This window comes from Podarcis filfolensis, assembly GCF_964270895.1.
Source record: "Podarcis filfolensis genome assembly, chromosome: 1".
Taxonomy (NCBI): Eukaryota; Metazoa; Chordata; class Lepidosauria; order Squamata; family Lacertidae; genus Podarcis; species Podarcis filfolensis.
Window position 1 is genome coordinate 64,052,651 of NC_139604.1, and position 21,584 is coordinate 64,074,234.

The 21,584-nt window shown below is 43.7% G+C and overlaps 1 protein-coding gene across 2 annotated transcripts; it reads right to left on the bottom strand.

Moving 5' to 3' along the window:
• Nucleotides 1-151: 151 nt before the first annotated feature.
• On the bottom strand, nt 152-18,389 carry LOC310748553 (tumor necrosis factor receptor superfamily member 6-like). Of its 2 annotated transcripts, XM_083584404.1 has the most exons (11): nt 18,290-18,389; nt 13,085-13,169; nt 11,330-11,461; nt 10,271-10,379; nt 8,312-8,382; nt 6,309-6,440; nt 5,245-5,267; nt 4,049-4,099; nt 3,595-3,744; nt 1,791-1,860; nt 152-1,210 (listed from the first exon to the last, which is right to left on the bottom strand). In XM_083584404.1, exons 1-11 carry the CDS (start codon nt 18,335-18,337, stop codon nt 912-914), a joined length of 1,170 nt encoding a protein of 389 aa, XP_083440530.1. In that variant the 5' UTR covers nt 18,338-18,389; the 3' UTR covers nt 152-911. The 2 variants fall into 2 exon arrangements, with proteins under 2 accessions (XP_083440530.1, XP_083440531.1); XM_083584405.1 differs by lacking the exon at nt 4,049-4,099.
• Nucleotides 18,390-21,584: the final 3,195 nt, after the last annotated feature.

The window sequence follows — 21,584 nt, forward strand, 5'->3', positions numbered from 1 at the left end:
TCTAGCATCCCATCTTCAGAACTAAGGATGAAGCACTGTTAAGGCTCTTTGGACATTTTAAGTGCTATGTAAATTGGAGCCATTTTGTTTCATTCCCTTTCATCTCACTTTTTTCCTTGTAAATTTCCCCACATATGACATAAGCAATGAATTTTAATAGTAGGAAGTGTTTTATTGACAAGTGTTTAAATATAAAAGATTTGCAAAAGATATATTTTTTAAATACAAAAAATAAAATCTCACATTTCTAAGATTTCACTGTAAATATAAAGTCCCCCCCTGCCCCCACTCTTCACTGGAGTAACACCTCTACATGATTTTATAACCCTGCAGTTCTGGCTTCAAGCAAATTATGTCTCGTTTCAGCATGCTGAACGTTAATAAAAACGCTTTGCAATTTATGTAAAACCTTTGGTATTACACTGAAGTTTGGTCACAATAGGAAGCACATTTTATAAAGAACATTTTTTTCCTGATAATGCAAGTGTTAAAGATACAATATACTCCAGTCCTTTCTGCTGAGTATCTTACAGTAACAATTTCATTGCATATTTGGAAATGGTGTAAAATTGCATCATTTTGAACTGTGTACATTTCTACCTTCTTTGAACCTGAATGACAAACTGTTTGCAGCTGCTCAGATTTCATTGCAAAAATGTTCAAGTACAGCAATTCACAGGAGCTCAAGTTACAATCTTACATTTTGATGTTACAAAATACATAGATGTAGCTTTGCATCATGCACTGTTGTCCTCCAGACAAATGGTACTAGTCTCCATACCATATTAGCAGCGTGTTCTGCTTATACATCCTCAGCAAAGTTACACGCACTAAAATAAGGTCAGCAGACCCATACAGTTTGTAGTTTGCAGATTCTGCTCTTGTTCAGTTTTATTTAAAAAACCAAAATATTAGTCTTTAGTCTCCAGTGTTATTATACCTTTGCTTTTTAATTCATTTGTTAGATTCTCATAAATATGTGTAAGCTTCATAGCCCATATGCCATTTAATAATTTAAGCAAAGCATCGTTAATGCCATATCTGTTTTGTAAAGTTTTTAGCATCTGATAACGTTGTTCACCGGTGTGTGAAGGGTGATCATGCTCTATTTCAGCAATGTCATTGTCTTCTAAGCCACTCTTTCTCATAAGAGTCTTCCAGTCATACAGTGGTACCTGCTTCCTTGAGTCGAAATAGATTTCATTCAGCACTACAATACAAGATAATGTTTAGTTTAGAAGGTGTACTTTTAGTACACTCGCATGCTAGTGAACTGCAGTTCAAAAAAACTTTATAGATTTTTCTTTCAATGTGATACTACCTCCTTTCTTCTGCAACATCTAGTTTAAAAGACACAAATACCAGCTATATAGTGCTCAACATACTGCTATTTCAGTTAAATATGTATGGTTGTTTTCAATGCTGCATTTCTGTTCATGTAAGACAGAATTTGTCTCTGCAAAACATGGGTCAATGACTACTGGCCTCTTGTTCTGCATGCTTGCCTTCCATAGCTTTCTCGTATTGGAACTTCTTGAATTCAGCACATTTGGTGTAATAAAACATTTTAATCGGAACAATCAAAGTTGAAAAGAATCAACTTATTCACATACATAAAATTTTAAGTATTTCCTAAAGTTTAAGAACATAGCCAATAAAAAATTGGGACAGACATGAATACTGGATTACCATCATTTTACATCAGGTTAAAATCAGGAAAAATACTTTCTCAATACTTCTGCTGGTTTACAGATCGTGGGATGGGGAAAACAACACTTGGAAAGACTTACCTTTAACAGAATCAGAATTTTCAGCCGACGCCACCACAACTACTACAGGTTGTTGCCTTGACCCCTGCAACTGGGGGGGGGGGGGAATAACCGCCATAAATCTCAGTAGTAATTCAGAGATAAAGAATTCATATGATTTGCTTTAGGGTAGTTGCCATGTTATATTTATAAACAGTTCTACAAAAATTCATTAGCAGTAGCAATTTAGCTTTGTGGAATAGCTTTTTGAAGAAAACCACACATCACTGACAAACTTTAAGCAACCTTTCCTATTGCATGCTACAAAAGTGATGACTGTCACAGAATTTATTGAAGCATTTCTTCAAAGTATTATAATTAAGCAAAGGGCCATATTTTAAAATACGATGTTCAAGGGGTTTATTTTACAACAATATAGGCAGTGACCATTTTAGGTATGCCCAATATGTGTGCGATTGTGCACATGGACATTCTGCTGAACCCAGAAGTGACCCAAAAATGTCACCAAAAGGGGAATAATGGGATGCTTGCAGGCTTTTTCAATGGTGTTTCAAATATACGTAGTTTCACTTATACGTGTGAACATAACACCCACATAAATTGTACTCAATACGGCAACTCTGTCTTGCTATTTCTTATCTTTTAGTGCTTAAACTTTTCCTAACATTCTTTAACTCTCTATTCAACGGTATTTGTGAGCCAATGAATCATCACAAATATCCAACCAGGATATAAATATTAAATCTGTACAGAGAATGATTCTCAGTGAACAACACTAATTAACTTAAAGTACCCCATCTTGGTCCATCCCAAGATGGAGTACTGTAGTACTCACATGGAAAGTAAGGTGAGTCTAGACTCTAGAGATACATTTCAGATACTTCTATCAATACAGTGGTGCCTCGCAAGACGAAATTAATTCGTTCCGCAAGTTTTTTCTTCTTGCGAGTTTTTCGTCTTGCGAAGCACGGTTTCCCATAGGAATGCATTGAAAATCAATTAATGCGTTCCTATGGAGACCGCTTGCCAGGCTGGCGGTGCGGAGAAGGGCTTTTCTCCACACCGCAAGCCTTTAGGACAGGTACGGGAACAGAGGGGAAGGCGTGCAGCGCTTCTCCTCTGTTCCCGGGGCTTGCGGTGGGAGGAGGGTTTTTCCTCCCCACCGCCAACATTCAGAACAGCATTCTGAATGTTGGCGGTGGGAAGGAAAACCCTCCTCCCACCGCAAGTCTTCAGGACAGCCATCCGAAGGCTGGCGCGGGGAGAAGGTCTCTCCGCCCCACCGCCAGCCTTCGGAGGAGCCTTCCAAAGGCTGGCGGCGGGAGGAGGTCTCTCCGCCCCACCGCCAGCCTTCGGAGGAGGTCCGAGGACAGGGGGAAAGACGCGCTGCGCTTCCCCGCTGTCCTGGAGATTTCCCTATGGGCTTTCGTCTTGCGAAGGAAGCCCATAGGGAAATTCGTTTTGCGAAGCGCCTCCAAAACGGAAAACCCTTTCATCTAGCGGGTTTTCGTCTTGCAAGGCGTTCGTCTTGCGGGGCACCACTGTATTTGCTTTTTTTGTTTCCATCTACCTTAAGTATATTCTTTGCTTGAGCTCCCAACTGCTGTTTTTGGATTGCTGGTACCTAAGAAATAGCCAGCAACCTAATCAGTTTCTTGCACACCACCATAAAGCAGAGGTGGGGAAACCTTTGGCCCTTCACATGTTGTTGAGCTCCCAACTCTGATAAGATTTAGCTAGCAAGGCCAGTGGTCAGAGATGCTCCCACCCCATAGTCATCAGGTATAGAGAAAATTCCAGTTGAACAGCTTCTACACTTTCTTACATTGGGCTGCAGGCTTGCAGCAGTGGATTCAGTGCTTCCCAGGAGAGGTTCTTCATTTGTGTTGCCCGCTGCCAGGTCGCTTCTGTCAGTATTCCCAGGCAACTTGTTTTCTGATACAGGACCTGGCTTTTCCATCTGATTTATAAGCAGCTGCAAATAAAAGGAAAAAACCCTTTTGGTACTAGATGGTTGTCAGCTTTAGGAATGCTTGCTTGTGTCAAAAGCACAATCCTGGACATGTTTACTCAGCAGTACACACTCAGCTGGGGAAATTTATTTCCATGCACCTGTTTACAGCAGGGGTAGGGACCTCCAACTGTCATCAGCCCCAGCCACGATGGCTAATGGTAAGGGGTGACTGGAGTTGTAGTAGAGCAACACCAGGAAGCCACAGGTTAGCCCCCCCTGGGGTATAGGATCACATCCTAAGCATAAGAACATCAGAATGTTTTACCGATTCAGATGAAGCTCCATTTGGTCCAGGATTCTTTTTCTTACAGCGTTCCTGGAAGCAGAGACCCAGTTTAAATGCAAGATCTGGTGTGCTTTGTTTTTGTTTTTTTAAAAAACCTTCCCTATAAAGGGTTGCATGCACTCAGTGTAACAAACTGGATCGCTGATGCATGCGTGGGCAATATTGGCATGCCAGCATGGCATATTGCTGAGTCACAAATCCATAGACTGCTAAAGTACACATAGGCATCAATGATCCACTTTATATGCAACCAATAGTTATCTCTCATTATTATTATTATTTGGTAACATAGGTTTTATTCATTTTCATATTTAATTTTTTAAACATGGTTATACCGAGATAGATCTCTGTTTACGTTCTACCACATGACATGCAACAAATACATAAATGTAAAACAATAAACATTTCTGAATATACTAACAAAGTTGTGTCAAAATTATTATGTATATTAACGTGTATTGCTTAGATTGATGAGTATAAGTAAAAGGTATTTTGTTTCCATAATGATTAGAATTTATATGAAGGTGGTGGTTGGGGAATTAAAATGTGTACTTCACGCACGCCAGACTGTGCTGTAAACTATGGCACTGTTCTACCATATGCCTCATTTTTGTGTATAGCCAATAAAGTCACACCAAACTGCACAAAAACTGACATGTTTCTTTTGACCTCTTGCTAATTTAAATTTTTCTGTCAGTTTTTCCAATAATGCTGCTTGCCAAATTGCATTCTAGCATTGGCCCACAGTTAATAAACTGAGCCACTATCACTTGTGTACTAGATATCTGCACTATATCATGACAAGTTATCATGACTGCAACAGCACACAGCGCTGAGCACATGGAACCCAGTATAGCAAAGGATTTCAAAAAGTAGTTCCCTTATTTCCATGATTACCTGACCTAGCAAAAAAAAACCTCATACTCTTTTTTGAATGAGACTGCATATCCCCCCTCCCAGGTGTTTAAAAATATGTCACCAAGCTGCAAATTTAACAGGGTTATAACTCATCAATGAGATTATGAGATGCAAGAGACTAACGGAAAGGAACTGACCACAATGTCCTGCTTGACACATCCCACAACGACAGCTTCCAGCCCTGTCCAACCAAAGGCAGGAAGCTAAGTATACCAGGCATGTTTCTATAATAAGGAATGACATTTATGGACACTTACCCACCAAGGTTGAGTAGAAGTTTCTTGACAGGAATGGAGAGAGAGAGAAATAAATGTTTATATATCAGTGTACTGGGTCATAAGACAGCAACTTTGAAAGTATTTCAAGACATAAGACGGTTGGAATTAAAATGGACATGACATGACTGTCATGTTCTCTTCATTCTTAGTTTTATGATTAACACAGTGGAAAGATCAGAACTCCCAGAGCAGAATACGGGTGAGGGTGGGGACACTGTTCCATTGGGCAAGCAGAAGCACTTGCACCAACGGGATGCCCTCCTTAACACTACGGTATATTGCTGTCTCTGACGTCAGGCGCTGATTTTGATGGTGTTTAACTTTCAAATAGGGATGCAGGTGGCGCTGTGGTTTAAACCACCGTGCCGCTTGGACTTGTGGTGGTTCATATCCCCGCGATGAGCTCCTGTTGTTCGGTCCCTGCTCCTCCAACCTAGCAGTTCGAAAGCACAGAGTGCAAGCAGATAAATAGGTCCCGCTCTGGCGGGAAGGTAAATGGCATTTCCATGCACTGCTCTGGCTTGGCCAGAAGCGGTTTAGTCGTGCTGGCCACATGACCCAGAAAAACTGTCTGCGGAGCGGACAAACGCCGGCTCCCTCGGCCTGTAAAGTGAGATGAGGGCCGCAACCCTAATGTCATTCGCGACTGGACTTAACTGTCAGGGGTCCCTTTACCTTTACCTAACTTTCAAATAAAATGTTGTTAGTACTGAAGACTTATTTTAATTTCCAGTTTATGGTTAAATTATAGTTTGCAGGTGGAAAATTCTTTTCCTTCAATTACCCACAGCAGTTTTGTCTATTTGTCCTCAGGTGGCTACCCCACCCCAGTTCTGTGTCACCTATGATAAGGCTATTTGTCCATCTAGTCCAGTATTAACTATTTAACAAAAGCAGAGGTATTGTACATGACCTACTGTCTGATCCTGGAGAGATCAGGGATTGGTTCTGGGACCTTCTGCAAGCTACACATGTCCTCGGCCACTGAGTGCTGGTCCTTCCCACTGGCTTTCCCAAATCCTAGCTGTTTTTTAGGAAATTACCTTCATCGCTTTGACAGAAACCATTTCTTGTAGACTTCCAGCGAAATAATGCAATAGCACCAAAGACAATGATAGCAACAACAGCAACAATAAATGCAATGGCTATATAAGATGAAGTGGTATTCTTGGTTTCTGAAACTAAAGAGAAAAAAAAAGCACATTAGAAACAGGTCCCAATCACCAGAATCTTTCACTTGGGCTGAAATATTGGTGAAAGATACACCCAGCTTGCTTTGGGTAACATAATTGACTCATGCTTTACAAAAACTTACCGGGTGCCTCTGATAGTAAACGTAGGAAGGGGGCCACGAAGGAAGACACAAGCCACTATCTCCCAAGAACGCAGCAATGTGGGGTGAAAAATGTTCAGTTTCATAAGCTCATTAATAACAACGATTGGGTGCCACTTAAAAAAAATACTAGGCAAGCAGAAGCTTGGCAGTTCCGAATTATTTAGCATTACTCTCCCAAAACAAATCAAATGTGCAAAATCAGAATACTTGTTAGGGCACCTGAAAATGTGCTGATTTCCTAATTATTGATTTTCTGGAAAACCTACACTACTGCAAGTTTGCTTCCTATCCTGAGTTTTTGCTTCAGGCCAGAGCAAGACAGAACAGGAATGCATCCACAGGTCTGCTCAGAGGCAAAACAGGTTATTGCAAAAACCTCTTATTGTAAAACCAGTGGTAATAATAACAATAACAATAATAATAATAATTTATTTATTTATACCCCGCCCTCCCCGGCCAAGACCGAGCTCGGCTAACACCAAATATATAATACATTAAAAACATTAAATCAAATGATTGATTAAAATACAGTTCAAAATCACATTTAAAATCAAGTGGGAACCCACAAATCACAGCCATAGGGGTAAGGAATATTAAATGTTCACCAGGCCCGGCCACCCATGCTGGTCCCATATGGGGCAATAGAAAGAGTCAAGGAGGCCACTTACATACAGGGTCCCATAGAAAAAAGGGGGTAAGACTGGGCCCGGGCCAAAGGCCTGGCGGAACAACTCCGTCTTGCAGGAAATATGTCAAGTCCCGCAGGGCCCTAGTCTCTTGCAACAGAGCGTTCCACCAGGCTGGGGCCAGGGCTTAAAAGGCTCTGGCCCTGGTCGAGGCCATCTCACCTCCTTGAGTATCCCAACAAATCCAATCAGCTCCAGCTAGCAGGACTGAAGTGATGGCAGCTGTATTGCAGAAAAATCTGGAAAGCCACAGATCCTCTACCCCCATGCCATAGGCAACCCCCAAACCGCAGGGACTAGGTCAAATGTAGCAAGAAATTATGATTTCACATTATGTCCAAATGAGGTGTATTCCTTGTAGTCTCAATCCTGCTGTTGTCACCAATTTCAAGTTGTGTTAGTTGTACAGAAAGGTAACCAGTTGCAGATTCAGGCTGTCATGTAGTTATTTGCACCCTGGTATATTACACTGTTTCTGCTAATGTGAGTATTTCATTGGAAAAAGAAGAGGTGGATCCCTGAAGTCTTGAGAGAATAGAGGATTTGATTCCTGAACCATTTACCATAGGAGATAGCAGGCAAAGCTGCCAAAAGTATAATAGTTTTCCATTTCCACTCTAAACAGGCTTTGAAATGGTAACACTATGGGCAGGGCCAGTTATCTCTTATCTTTTTACCATACCTAAACATTTTTAGGTGCTTTATAAATAAAAAGTGGAACCTGCAACAAAATGTTGTAGCGTTGACTATTCCTGCTCACTATTCCAGTCAGCTAGCTATGAGTACTTCAAGAGTACTCAATTCCACTAGGGCAAGCATAGGCAAACTCAGCCCTCCAGATATTTTGGGACTACAACTTCCATGTTCCCTAGCTAACAAGACCAGTGGTCAGGGATGATGGGAACTGTAGTCCCAAAACATCTGGAGGGCAGAGTTTGCCTATGCCTGCACTAGGGCTTGAGGCCACCCACTACAAAAAGCAAGAAAGGCGGTCATTCTGGAAAACATAGTGTTCATACTGTACCTGTAGAAGAGACACACTTAATATCTGTAGTGGCACTGCAGTTTTCCACAAGAATCTCCCCTTCAGGACACCTAGATGTTAGGATTAAAAAGAAGATGACAGACTTTCTAATCAGCTAGGGCATCTGTGCCTTCTAAAGACGTGCAGCTTAAACTTGTCTCTTCAGATAGATGTGCAAACTTCATAGAACATGAATTTGCTATTAAAGGTTACGAGAAGTTCTCACATTATGGATGACCAATAATAAATATTTTATTTTTAAAAGTTAATTTTCATAAATTTTAAAATTAGCATTCTTATTTTACCGTATTTTTCGCTCTATAGGACGCACCCGACCATAGGGCGCACCTAGTTTTTAGAGGAGGAAAACAAGGAAAAAATATTCTGAATCAAATGTTGTATAAGCGACTGTATATCAGAATCATATTACAGCCATGTAAAGTGAACAGCAGTCAACAATGGCATTAAGAACCATCATCACTGTCATTAACAAATGAAGAGAGACTTTAAGGTTTGAGTACTCTTCTAGTCTTCTGTGAACCCCAAGAATTCATCACTGCTAGAGTCAGAATTTATGAAGCTCAGTTGCTCACAATCACTGACATCACTTTCTTCGCTATCTTCATGTAAAATACCATCTTCGTTTCCATCCAAAGCATTGCTAATGCCACATTTTTTCCTCTCAGTCCTCTTCCTCCCCTCTCTCAGCCTGCTGCTCACAATCATTCCCTTTACTTGAATTACAGTCAAGAAACAGCTGAGCAGAGCCTCTCAGCTGCCGGCTTGGGAGGCTTTCCTTCTCCCCACTTTTTTCTCCCCCTCCCCAAGCAGCACAGTCCCCTTTTCCCGCCTCCTCCTCTCCATCCCTTTCACCCAAACTCCTCAGGTGACGTCTGCAAGTTCTCCCCTTCACTGCTCCCTCTCCTTTGCCCTCTACCATGACTCTCCACTCACGCAACCTATGGTACCTCCTCTCCCTTCACCCAGCTTCTTGGTCCCACTCCTCTCCGTCCTCTTCCTCCCCTCTCTCAGAGAACAGCCTGCCCACTGCTCCAAAGCTTGAGGGGAAGGGCAGGCTGCTGGCAGAGCAGCACCCCCCATCACCATGCAGCAGCCCAGGAGCGCGGGGGATGGGCGCACAGCCCTCCCGTTGCTCCAAAGCTTCCCGGGGCTGCAGGGGGAAGCCGAGGCTGCCGGCAGAGGAGTGCGGCTTTCCCCACTGCCCCCATTCAGCAGCCAGGAGCGTGGGGGATGGGCGCACAGCCCTCCGTTGCTCCAAAGCTTCCCGGGGCTGCAGGGGGAAGCCGAGGCTGCCGGCAGAGGAGTGCAGCTCCACCACCACCACCAAAGAGCAGTCCAAGAGCGTGCCGCACTCCGGCAATTTGGCTCCAGGGACCACACATTCGCTCCATAGGATGCACAGACATTTCCCCTTACTTTTTAAGAGTAAAAAAGTGCGTCCTATGGTGCGAAAAATACGGTAAATATAAAATTGTTAAAATTTAAACGGACCGTAAGCACCTAAACAATTCAGCTATTATCTTTCAAATTCCATCAACTCTGCTGGATCACCTCCCCCCTTAACTATCACCTAGTAGAAGCTATTCCATTAGACTACCTGTATTGTTTCCAACTCACCTGGTCATTATGAAAACTGTAACTCTTAAGAACCTGCATCTAAGTTTGCTTTTTCCTCCACCCAATGCAGCCCTCAATTTGCCCAGCACAAAGGGGCTTTGCACTTTTCTGCCAATCATTATATCAACCAACCAGTATGCCTCATTTCTTAGGAAATACAAGTACCAAAAAGAGACCTGATTTAAAAACAAATTATTTAAAATTTGCCTTTTTCTTGGGTGTTTTTTTATTATAAGAGATCACTTATTTAAAGTCAATCTGCGCCAACAGTACCCAAGCCTCTCTCTAAAGACAGCCACACTAACCCATTAATGTACGTACTGTGTATTGCACTTAGCACATTCCTCACAACTTGCGGGGCAGTAATACCCGGCTTTACATCGACATTCAGTGTTACTCTTCACAGTGCAGCTTTTCACCATTTCAAAACCTAAAAAAAAGGATAGAAATAAATCTGCAATGCTTCCTAAAATTGTCAATGGTCATCCTCTCTTTTCATAGAAGCATTAAAGTGTAGGAAGGGCCACATGTTCAAAACATTTAGAGAACCAATAGATTAACCTTGCCAACAAAGGTCCGTCTAGTTAAAACTATGGTTTTCCCAATAGTGATGTATGGAAGTGAGAGCTGGACCATACAGGCTGATCGCCGAAGAATTGATACTTTTGAATTATGATGCTGGAGGAGACTCTTGAGAGTCCCATGGACTGCAAGAAGATCAAACCTCTCCATTCTTAAGGAAATCAGCCCTGAGCGCTCACTGGAAGGACAGATCCTGAAGCTGAGGCTCCAATACTTTGGCCACCTCATGAGAAGAGAAGACTCCCTGGAAAAGACCCTGATGTTGGGAAAGATGGAGGGCACAAGGAGAAGGAGACGACAGAGGATGAGATGGTTGGACAGTGTTTTCGAAGCTACCAACATGAGTTTGACCAAGCTGCGGGAGGCAGTGGAAGAAGGAGTGCCTGGCATGCTCTGGTCCATGGGGTCACGAAGAGTCGGACATGACTAAATGACTAAACAACAACAAAGGATACAAAGCAACTCAAAGATCCCTAAGTGAACACTGCCTTGGCAAGAACTAGCATTCAAGGTGGTCCCACTTCTAGGTCATGAAGTGGGTGGGAAATCAGGGTCAGGGAACCTCTTGCCCTCCAGATGTTACTTAACTCCATCAGCCCCAGCCAGCATGGCCAATAGCCAGAGATGATGAGAGATGTAGTTCAGCACCATTCTGGAGGACCATAGTTTAAATAGATTGTGGTGGATCCCTTCAGCAGACTATTAAAGCAAAACAAAATACAACTGACTGGGAGAAGACAGCTGACCTTTTAAAACCCTAGCGTCAGAAAGCAACCAGTTCACAAAACCATACTGTACCAGATTTGCAATCATCACAAATCAAGCATTTCTGAAATCCATTTGCATGAGCAGTGTAGTCTATTCCTTCCTGGCAGGGTGCACAAATTCCAGAAGTATGTGGCGTAATGCAGCTTTCAGCAACATAGGTACCTATTATATGGGGACATCAAAAAAATTCAAGGTTAAAAGCATGTTAATTAAGGTATTTGCAGAATGCATGCCTCTGACTTTATCTGCAATGTGAACCTTTTTGCTTAAATTAAGGTTACAAAGGTGCCAATCTATAAAGAATGTATGCAGCCCAATCTTACGTGTGTTTACACAGGTCAGCTGCACATTTACTGGAAAGAGAATTCCACAGAATTGCAGGGGACTAATCCCCAGAGCTGTTGTCTGGAGTGAGAGAAGTGTCAGTCTGCTGCAGAAGAGCTCTGCCAGAGGTCCCTACTATGCCCCCTCAAAAAACACAGGAATAGATTGAGCACCTGTAGCAGCAGGTCCCTAAATGGGGTGCTCCACTGGTGGGGCACAGGTGCCTTTTTCCAATATTTAAACCAGAAATTTGTTTTAAATGCAGAACATTTCAAAAGGGTGTTACATTTAGGCTTTAATAATTGAATGTAGCTCCTTATCATTCTTTCAAATCTAACACAAGCATATTTTTGGACAAGTGTACCATAGTGGGTAGATTAGATAACTGAGACTGGGAAGGCCCCTAGCAACCTTGGGGCAGCCATCATCTCTCAGCTTAACACTACCTCAAGTGATATGTGTGAGCACAAAAAGGGAGAGAGGAGGAGAGTCTCCGTTTTGGAGGAAGGCTTTGGACAAATGAAATTGAGTAAAGGCTGAATTCAACTACCCCGTTGTGCTAGCAGAAGCCAATGTACAGACTCCTGCTCACATAACGGGGCTATCCCCCTTCGGAGGGTTGGGAGATCCCTCAGAACAGGATGCGAGGGGAGACTATTCTACAAGCCCAAGCAATTCTGCTTGCCCAACAGTATGATCTCCTTAGCACTGGGTTGGAAGAGATCCAGAGGGTCATCTAGTCCAACCCCTTGCCATGCATGAATCTTTTGCCCAACATGGGGCTCAAGCTCACAACCCTGAGATTAAGAGTCTTGTGCTCTACTGACTGAGCTATGGTACCAGAAAGCTTACACTGGTTTAAATGGTTCCTAACCTTTCTGAAATTTATTCACTTTTGCAACAGGAAATCATTTTCTTGACAAGCTCCCAAGTCAGAGGCATTTTACAGATAAAGAGTACAATATTTTTTTCCATAAAGGATGCAAATTCCCAAAGGCAGGAGCAGGGGAGAAAAGAAGAGGAGGAAGATATACCATAAATAACTGCTTCCACCTCCCCCACAATCTATTTCACCTTTAAAGTGAATCTGCACTACTGCTGGCAAACCAGCATACACGTTTCAATAAACACATAAATGTGTGCTTTGGCCCTAATATTTGCCTATTTGACAGAATAGCTGAGATAGTCTTTGATGAAATATATAGGAAAGAGTACCATATAAATGCTAAACATGATGAACAAATCCTTTTCAATAAGCTTTGGAGCACGCATAGGCAAACTCAGCCCTCCAGATGTTTTGAGACTACAATTCCCACCATCCTTGAACACTGGACCTGTTAGCTAGGGATGATGGGAGCTGTAGTCCCAAAACATCTGGAGGGCCGAGTTTGCCTATGCCTTTCCAACAAAGAGAGACTCCGTTATTTTGCTAAATATATAAGCTACTGCATGACCACTTACCTGCAGGGCATAGTTTGCAACAATGTCTCCCAGAATCAAGATATTGTCCATGATCACATTGAGGTATCAACCGTGGAGATTCAGCCTAAAGAGATTCAGAGAGACAGGCTTCATAGGAATGGACTTCCCAGGTCCATCATCCCATCTTAATATGAGATTTATTGGCTATTTAAAAACTCACTTTCCAGGACTTCAGCATATTCACAGGGAGAACACCTAAACATTCCTTTGCTAAGCTTTCAAGTAGAGCTCAATTCAAATTTTGCTTTTTAAACACTCATATCAAACTTTTATTCTCCTCATAGCAACCAGAAAAAGAGGTGTGAAACAATCTTTCCCACATAATAAATGCACCAAGCAAAACTCCTTTTGACATTTTGGGTAAAAGAGTTTCCTGCAATAAGAAATACCCTCTGACATGAGGAAAGGCAAGCAGTAAAGCTTTAAGGCAAGGATGGGGAGGCTGTGGCCTTCTGGTCAGCATGGCCAATGGGATGATGGGAGTTGTAGTCTAGGAGCAACAGCTGCGTTCCCCATCCCAGATATGAGACATACATTATTTTAAAGGGTTTACTCTTGTCCTGCATGCAAACGGTGGGCTTCCTGCTTTTCGAACTGAAGAAGGAATTGGACAGTAGCATGGACAGAAGTTCATGATGTGCTGAAAAGTTAATGCCAACTCACTCATTTCCATGAGAAGAAAGGCAGCCTAACTCCAGCTCCTTATTGCAATTTATACAATCCGGATCAGTGTGCTACAACTGGAGCGGAAGTGCAAGTTAGGAAGTTCTGCTGAATGGAAAATGCAAGCAAGCCAAGAAACACACGAAGTTGTTTTGACATGAAGAACTGGACACTCGTCTTACATTCAAGCACACCTCTGAGGACTGGAATGTTATATTATAAAATAAAATCCGGGATGTTAAAATGGGACAGTTCTGGAGCAGCACTTTCACCAAAAATCTTGGCTGTATTAGCAAGCACAAACATTTCAATTTCTAAGCAGCTTCACCAATGCCAGTGGGATTTTCACAATGTGATTGTTCAATCTATTAGTCAACATGAGTTTTCTGAGTGATCCATGAACTTCTCCAACCCTAAGCCCTCCTGGCTTCAGGCTATTGGAAACAGGGAGAATTCAGATTGCAATTTCACAACTTGGAACTCTACTTTTAAGCTGCACATATAAATATAGTGGTCGGCTCTGACACTGAAAGATGATTAGTGGTAAAAAGGTGTGGTTCTCAAACTGATCAGAGACAAGATAAAAACCTACACGTTCAACCATTAATTCTGAGCCTAAATGCGTGACAAAGAAAGAGATCAGAACCACCCTTGTTAGCACACAGCATAAACTTCTGCAATGGGAAACAGTGAGCCTGTTGTGCAGTAGGAATAGGCCCTACCACTAGGGGTGGTAGAGATAAGGCCAAACTCAACTTTGGGATGGACTACTGTACATAGCTTAGTGGTAGATCACTTGCCTTGTACAAAAAAGGCCTCACAACCAATTCCAAATGGTGGCTGGTATCCCTTGGGACTAGTAGGACACCAGGCAAGGAACCCAACAGTAGGCGGAGTCAGAGCCAATGAAAGGCGCTACTTGCAGCCAATGACAGGCAGAACCAGGAGATTCTAGTTTTGTTCCCCATCCTCCTCCCTGCTGAACTGTACAAGGGTGAGGAGGCTGAGGAGGAAGTTGACAGCAAGTGTCACGCCTTAGACTGGCTGTAAGTAAAAAGGCAAGGATGGCAGGGGCCAGCTGAGAGCGGTGTCCTGTTGAAAGGGATCAGATGCAGGGTTCTGCAAGAGACCCCAGAGAGTCACTGCCAGTTAAGTGTAAATCACCCTGGACTAAGTGGACTAATGGTCTGAAATTGCACGTGGCAGCTTCCTATATTCCTATCCTGCTGATTTAAACAGAATGAATTTCCAAGTTGTGCCTTGAACACTAGGCTGTAAACCAAAAGCAGGGAGATAGCTGGAGAGATTTCAATAACAAAAGACTAGAAAGTTGCTCCTAGATATACTAAATGTGATGCCCATGTTTCAAAAAAACCTTAATTATGACTTAGATGCCCCATCTAGGCTCTTTCAGCAGAAGAGACTCTTTTCTTCCTTGCACTCAGTTTGAGAACCAGGGTGAAAATGCAATACACAGAGTGAATTAAAGCACAATGATCTCAAGGTGATTTAGTAGTGAAAGAAAGCAAAAACTAATTAGGATGTGCACATTAGTTTTTCTCTGTGGCATCTACTGACCACTAAAAGAATGCACTTTGTGAAAATGCTGTTATGTGGCTTGTTACCTAGATGCAAAGTCTGTTATTTTCCCCTTGGGTTGGCAGAGGCTGATGGAGAAATTACATTTCAGACATTCAGTATTTATTTTTAATGCTAACATTTTATCAAATTGCTAATGTTACTGAGACATTTAACAATCAAGAACATTCCACCTTACATTCCAACTGAAAAAAAATCGCGTTTACTTGAAAATTGTCTGTGTTTAGAATCACAGAGACTTAGTTGGAAATTACTTCAATCTAAATCTGTAAGATACATTTCGAAGCTGCTGTGGTAATATCAGCTGCACTTATACTGCCATAGTCCAAGGAAAATTTACAAGAAAAGTTAAATTCTTCAGTGAATTTACAGTGCAATATTAATCATGCCTATTTAGAAGCAAACCCCATTATGTTCAAATGGGGGAACTGTGTCTGTATGGGATTGCAGCCTTTGGAATATAGCACCTTGCCTATGGTACCTACGTGTGCTCTCATTTAGGAACCTTACAAGGCCAGATCTGCTAAGCAGCACTTGTTGAACTTAATAACTTAATTTTACAGTGTACTGGTCCTGACTGCTATAGAGGGGATGCATAAAAATTCACTGCAAAATAAATAAATATTATGTCGGGGAGAAGTCTGTGCTAGTTTTCCTAGGGGAAAACAATCAAAATTACAACCACCCCTGTCCACCTGCAGTTTGAAATTAGCACACGAATATCCAGTGGCCTGGTCACTTTTCTTTATGCTTTTGTTTAAATTTGTCCATCAAAACAAGCTATACAGTAGCTGCAAATTGCAAAGCAATAGCAGCAAATCAGCCAGCAACAAAGACATGCTATATACGCTGTAAACAAGGTACAAAAACTAATAAAATCCACAACCATTCATAAACATATGTGTTTACATAGAGAGAGCAAAACAAAAAAACAAAAAAGTAACATAAAATGCATATAACAGTCACATTTGTTATGGTTTGAATGCTTGGTACCCTGATACATAATTTTTAAATTAAATAATTGAGATTACAAAGTAGAAAATTAAAAGTAGAAAAAGTAGAAAATTTCTTGCTTCCAGGGTATTCTGTGGAGTAGGTAGTACCATAAGCAGGTATTTTAAAAATTGTTTTAAAGCCCTATACCCCTATCTTTGAAAGAAGGTAAACTCTAAGACGGCTTGTATAATAAAACATTACTAAATAGAACTTTTAAAGCCACATTTGCCCTGTTACACTTAACCATGTGGTTGGATATATAGAGCGATGAGGAAAGTGATACTTTTAAAGGGAACCGAAAAGTTTTATCCATTCAAAGCTTGAATACATTCAATACTGCAATCCTAAACTGCTTCGTTCCAGAGCAAGTCCCACCCATGCTCAATAGCACTTACTCCTAGGAAGGAATAGAACTGCAGGCCTAACAGCAGTAGCCTATGGACACTCATTCAAAAGTAAACCCTCTTGTGCCCTTGGAGGGGTTACTCCTCTGGAAGTACAGATGTGCAGCTTGCATTTTGCTGGCCAACAGCAGGTCTAGTACAACTGATTTCCCAACTACTCTACCAGTCTTGGACATCTGAAGAGCTACTAAAGCTGGATCTAGACACATCAAAGAAGCGTTTCAGTTAAACACGTTGTAAATGTAAACAGGGAATTCCGGTAGGGGAAAATGGGAGTGCACAGCGCCGTCTGCATATACCATGCATATAAATCCCTCTTTCTTTACCAATCTAGCTTCTCCAAACATAGGGCTCTGCCCCGTTGTTTTCCCATTTCAATCTTCCTAAAAGCATTTCTGTCTCAAGCAATCATCCTGTCACAGATATCAACTATTTAAACTGATTCCCCCACCTTTCAGGCCATAAAGGTGGAAAAAGTGTTTGCATACCAGGAGCTAGGCTAGTAAAAATATTTCGGGCCGATCATCTTTATTAAACTATTTGCAGTAGAACATAGGAATAGACGTAATGAAAATCAGATATTGGAGAGGAAAGGGGGGGGGGAGCCGCCAAGTGTTTCTGAATGTGTCGAAGAACGCGAAAAGCAAAGTCTTCTCGAATCCCGGAAGCCCTCTGCCTGACGTCACAGGGTATTAACATGCCGTTACCCTCAATGAATGACGTCACCATTAATGGTTACTGCAGCATCAAGAATTGACTTCAGACGGAGAAGGGAATCGCTTTGGCTTGCGGATTTGAAGGCGGGTCGCAAGAGGACCCCCTGGGGAACGCCTACGCCCATCCCACTTTCGTTTCCACTGACTTCCCACCGTTTCTCGGAAGTGCAAAGCCTAACTGAGAAACTGCGGAGCCGATCTCCCTCTCGAAGCGCCTCCAACTTCCAAGAGCCCCCCCCCCCCCAAAAGAAGCCAACCGCCGCCCTTGTGAACTTTCCGCTCTTCGGAAGAAGGCGACCCTCAACGTCGCTGTCCGATTGCCTGCGCGGGCAGGAGCCATTTTGAGCAGTGGGGAGAAAGCCGAAGCGAGCCAAAACTTGGGAGCCGGCTGGCTTCCTTATCAGCCGCGGTGCAAGGTCCGCGGCGGCAGCAGGTCACGAGGAAGGCGCTTCCCCGCGAAAACCCAGACCCGGATGCCGCGGGAAGGGGGACCCCGCTCCCCACCAGTCCCAGCCAGCGGCGCCGGGGGGAGCTGCTGCTGCTGGGAGCCCCCACAACTCGCTCCAGAGATCCTGGCGCTTCCCAACCCGGGGCCGCTTCGCCACGCGGGGCAACTTTCCCGCGGGGAGTGAAAGGCGGCGCACTAAAAACAAGGACTGGCGGGGAAGGCGGGCGCACGCCGCTCGGCCCTTGGGGAGCCCTCCTGCTGCCGCTGCCCTGCGCCCAACTCGCGAGGAGAGCGGCGCTGCCTTCTGCTCTCCACCGCCGCCCCGGGGTTCCCGCTCTCGCTGCCCGTCTTCACTCACCACCTGAAGCGCCAAGGCCATCAACAGCACCGCCGCCCTCAACGCCATAGCTCCAAATGGGACGAGAAAGCACTGCACCTCTGAGCTGCGGAAGCGCCCACCCCCCGCCTCTCTAAGTTGGGGAGGAGCAACTTCGGCCCTGCCCCTTGAGAGCTGCTATTGGGTGGTTTCTTCTCTCTCCACCCCCCCGCCCCCGCCCGCGCGGAAGAAAGTTATGGGGAAGTTGCAAGAAAGCGAATGGGTGCCGGGTTCGGGGTTTCCCCCACCCCCCCAGGAGAGGGAATGTGTAGCCTTAGCCCTATCTGGTAAAAAAGAAATAAATAAAAGGAATCGGGGATCATTTATCCGTGAGAAATGGCGTGAGATTTCTGGCCGCAGCCCTCATACCCGAGTTCTCAATGGCCCGCGCTCTTTTTCTTTATGCTGTCCTTTTCATTTAATAAGATTAGCAGACCGCTTGGTTGTGAGAAGCTCTATGAGCAGCTTACGGAAATAACAGAATAAAACATTGCAATTTTGGATTAATAAACAGTTGAAACAGGAGATGGGAGAAGGCGGTAGGTGCGCAGCAGGCTCTTCTTTACACACATCCCCCCCCAGAACGTGGAGAGCAAGAGGCAAACCTGGCAGGCTAGCTATGGGGCGGGGAGGGGGAGCATGAACAAGGGGCCTGTCCATTCCTTCGCCAGTGTTGATGCCTGTACAGCAATATGTAGGGTAGCTGCAGGGACGGGGAGGTGGGAGCAGCCTGCGAAGTGATGGTGCCCCTCCTCTTCCAGGGGAGTATTTGACCCAGGGCTCGCTCAAACCTAACAGCACCCAGGTTGGGGCTGGGCAGGTGGAGAGGGCGAAGAAGCAGGGCTCGTGATCCTGTCAGGGTGTGGTCCTGGTTGAATGAGGCAATAGGATTGACTCAGCCTCCAAAGGAGTTCTATAGCCCAGGGCACGTTGGAAGTAAGACACCAGTTGAAGTAAGAATCAAATAGGGCCGAAAAGAAGTATCCGGAGTGTGAATCAGATGTACGACTCAGTAGTGGTGACCAGGACAGGGCCCTGTTTCGGAGTAAACGCCTTCTTCAGCTCGGTTTTTTGAGGACTATAAATCTGTTGGAAGTCTGTATCATTTAATTCTTTTATGTTTCTTTTTCGACATGCGTCTTAGATAATGGGAGCATTCCATTATCTAAGACGCATGTCGAAAAAGAAACATAAAAGAATTAAATGATACAGACTTCCAACAGATTTATAGTCCTCAAAAAACCGAGCTGAAGAAGGCGTTTACTCCGAAACAGGGCCCTGTCCTGGTCACCACTACTGAGTCGTACATCTGATTCACACTCCGGATACTTCTTTTCGGCCCTATTTGATTCTTTATTCCTTATTCTGATTCTATATAATATGGACTCCTTTTGATTGCCATTGAGACTTGTACAAAATAATTGTTGTGTACTGGTATTTCATGTACCTCTATACTATATCACTGCATATTTGAAACTACATTATTCCTGTACTTAAACGTTTTACCTTAAAACTATCGTACTTACACGTTGTGTTTAAATTTACTTAAAACTATCGTACCTACACGTTGTGTTTAAATTTACTATCAGCTTCAAATTGTTATTCATAGCAGAATATACACGTTTTTCTTTTCAACTCTCGAGTAGGAATTATTCCTTATATTGAAACTTGTGGCCTGAGCTCTTGGTATATCCTTTTTAGTGTATTTCCAACAAGAACTCCAATTTCTTTACCAATTGAAGTAAGACACTAATGGAGGGAGGTGGCCAGATGAAATGTGAGGAGAACAACAACATTAAAGTGCTCTGGCAGTACCCAGAGGGCCATTTGTGCGAACTGCTCTCCAGTTCCTGCCCTTCACTCTATGCAGAAATATCAACACACGATGGTCCCCCACCTAACCCCCAGACTATTTCAAGAGAGGTGGGGCAAGCGGTCCAGATTTTGTCTATTCTGGTTCAGCTCACTTGGTTGTAAATTTCTAAGCCAAATTAGCAATGGTGGCACCAGGGGGAAAAATGGGCATGGGGGAGTGGAGGACAGAAGAGGCAGAGTATATTTCTAGGTGGGTGAGTTGTGTCCCAATTGTTAAGATCTCCGAAAGGAAAATACAAGTTTTGTTTGCTTGCTTAAAGCCCCCAGAGTAGCTTGTTGTTGTTGTTGTTGCTTACAATCTAAAAAAACCTGACTGTTTTGATTTTTGCACCATACCTATATTTATTGACCTTTGTATTCTAGGTTGTAAATTGCCTCATGGTCTTGTGATGAGCAGTATATTAACTTAAGAATAGCAGCATGACCGGGCTTTCCCATCTCTCCTCCCCCTGCACATGCCCCCGCCCCAACTGGTGTGTGTGTGTGTGTGTGTGTGTGTGTGTGTTGAGAGAACCCCCAGAACAGTGTGCAGGGAGGAGAGGGGAGGTGGTTCCATCAAACGAGCACCAATGGAACAATTGTCTTGGAACAACATTGAATTCCATCCATAATTACTAACGTAGAACATTCATTGGCCCCCTTCCATAAGGTTCAAGACAAGGTGCAGACAGTGGCGTAGCATGGGTTGTCAGCACCCGGGGCAAGGCAAGTAATTTGCGCCCCCTAACCCGTGGATTTGCGCCCCCTAACCCTAACCCCCAGATGTTGCGCCCGGTGCGGCCGGCCCCCCCTGCACCCCCCACGCTACGCTACTGGATGCAGAAAAATCTTCCCAGTCTAACAGGTTCATGGCAGGCTTACCGTCTTTATTTGAAAAGCAAGTCACATCTTTTTGGGATTCTGCCCACTGCAGACCTTGGAGAGGCCTCCTCTGAAAAGGCAGGATGGGACTCTAGGGAGAGCCCCAGCAGTCCTGGCAGTCTCAAGGTGGTCCTAAAGCGCCTCAACATGGTTGTCTCACTTGGATCCCTTCATAGCCCATCTGACCACACCCAAGCCACACCCAGATTCTCCACCTTTGCTTCCTGAGCCTCAGGGCGGAGAGAGGCAGAAAACCCAGGGGGAATCCCTGAGTGAGCAAGACCAACCTGTTTGATTGTCCAGAATGTTTTATCCTTAGCAGCTTCCTTGAAAGGAAGGAGATGATGCAACTGCAAGTGACCAAGAACAGGAGTAAAGAGAGACTGGCAGTGAGGACATTATTTTCTCAGTCTTCTCTGCAGCCTTGTTGAGTCAACAGCTCCCTAACTCAGCTCCAGATCCCACACTTTGTGCTCCTTATGGACACCTATGTTCTCTTTGCAGCTACCACCTAAGGCAGGAAAGTGCAGAATTTCAAAAG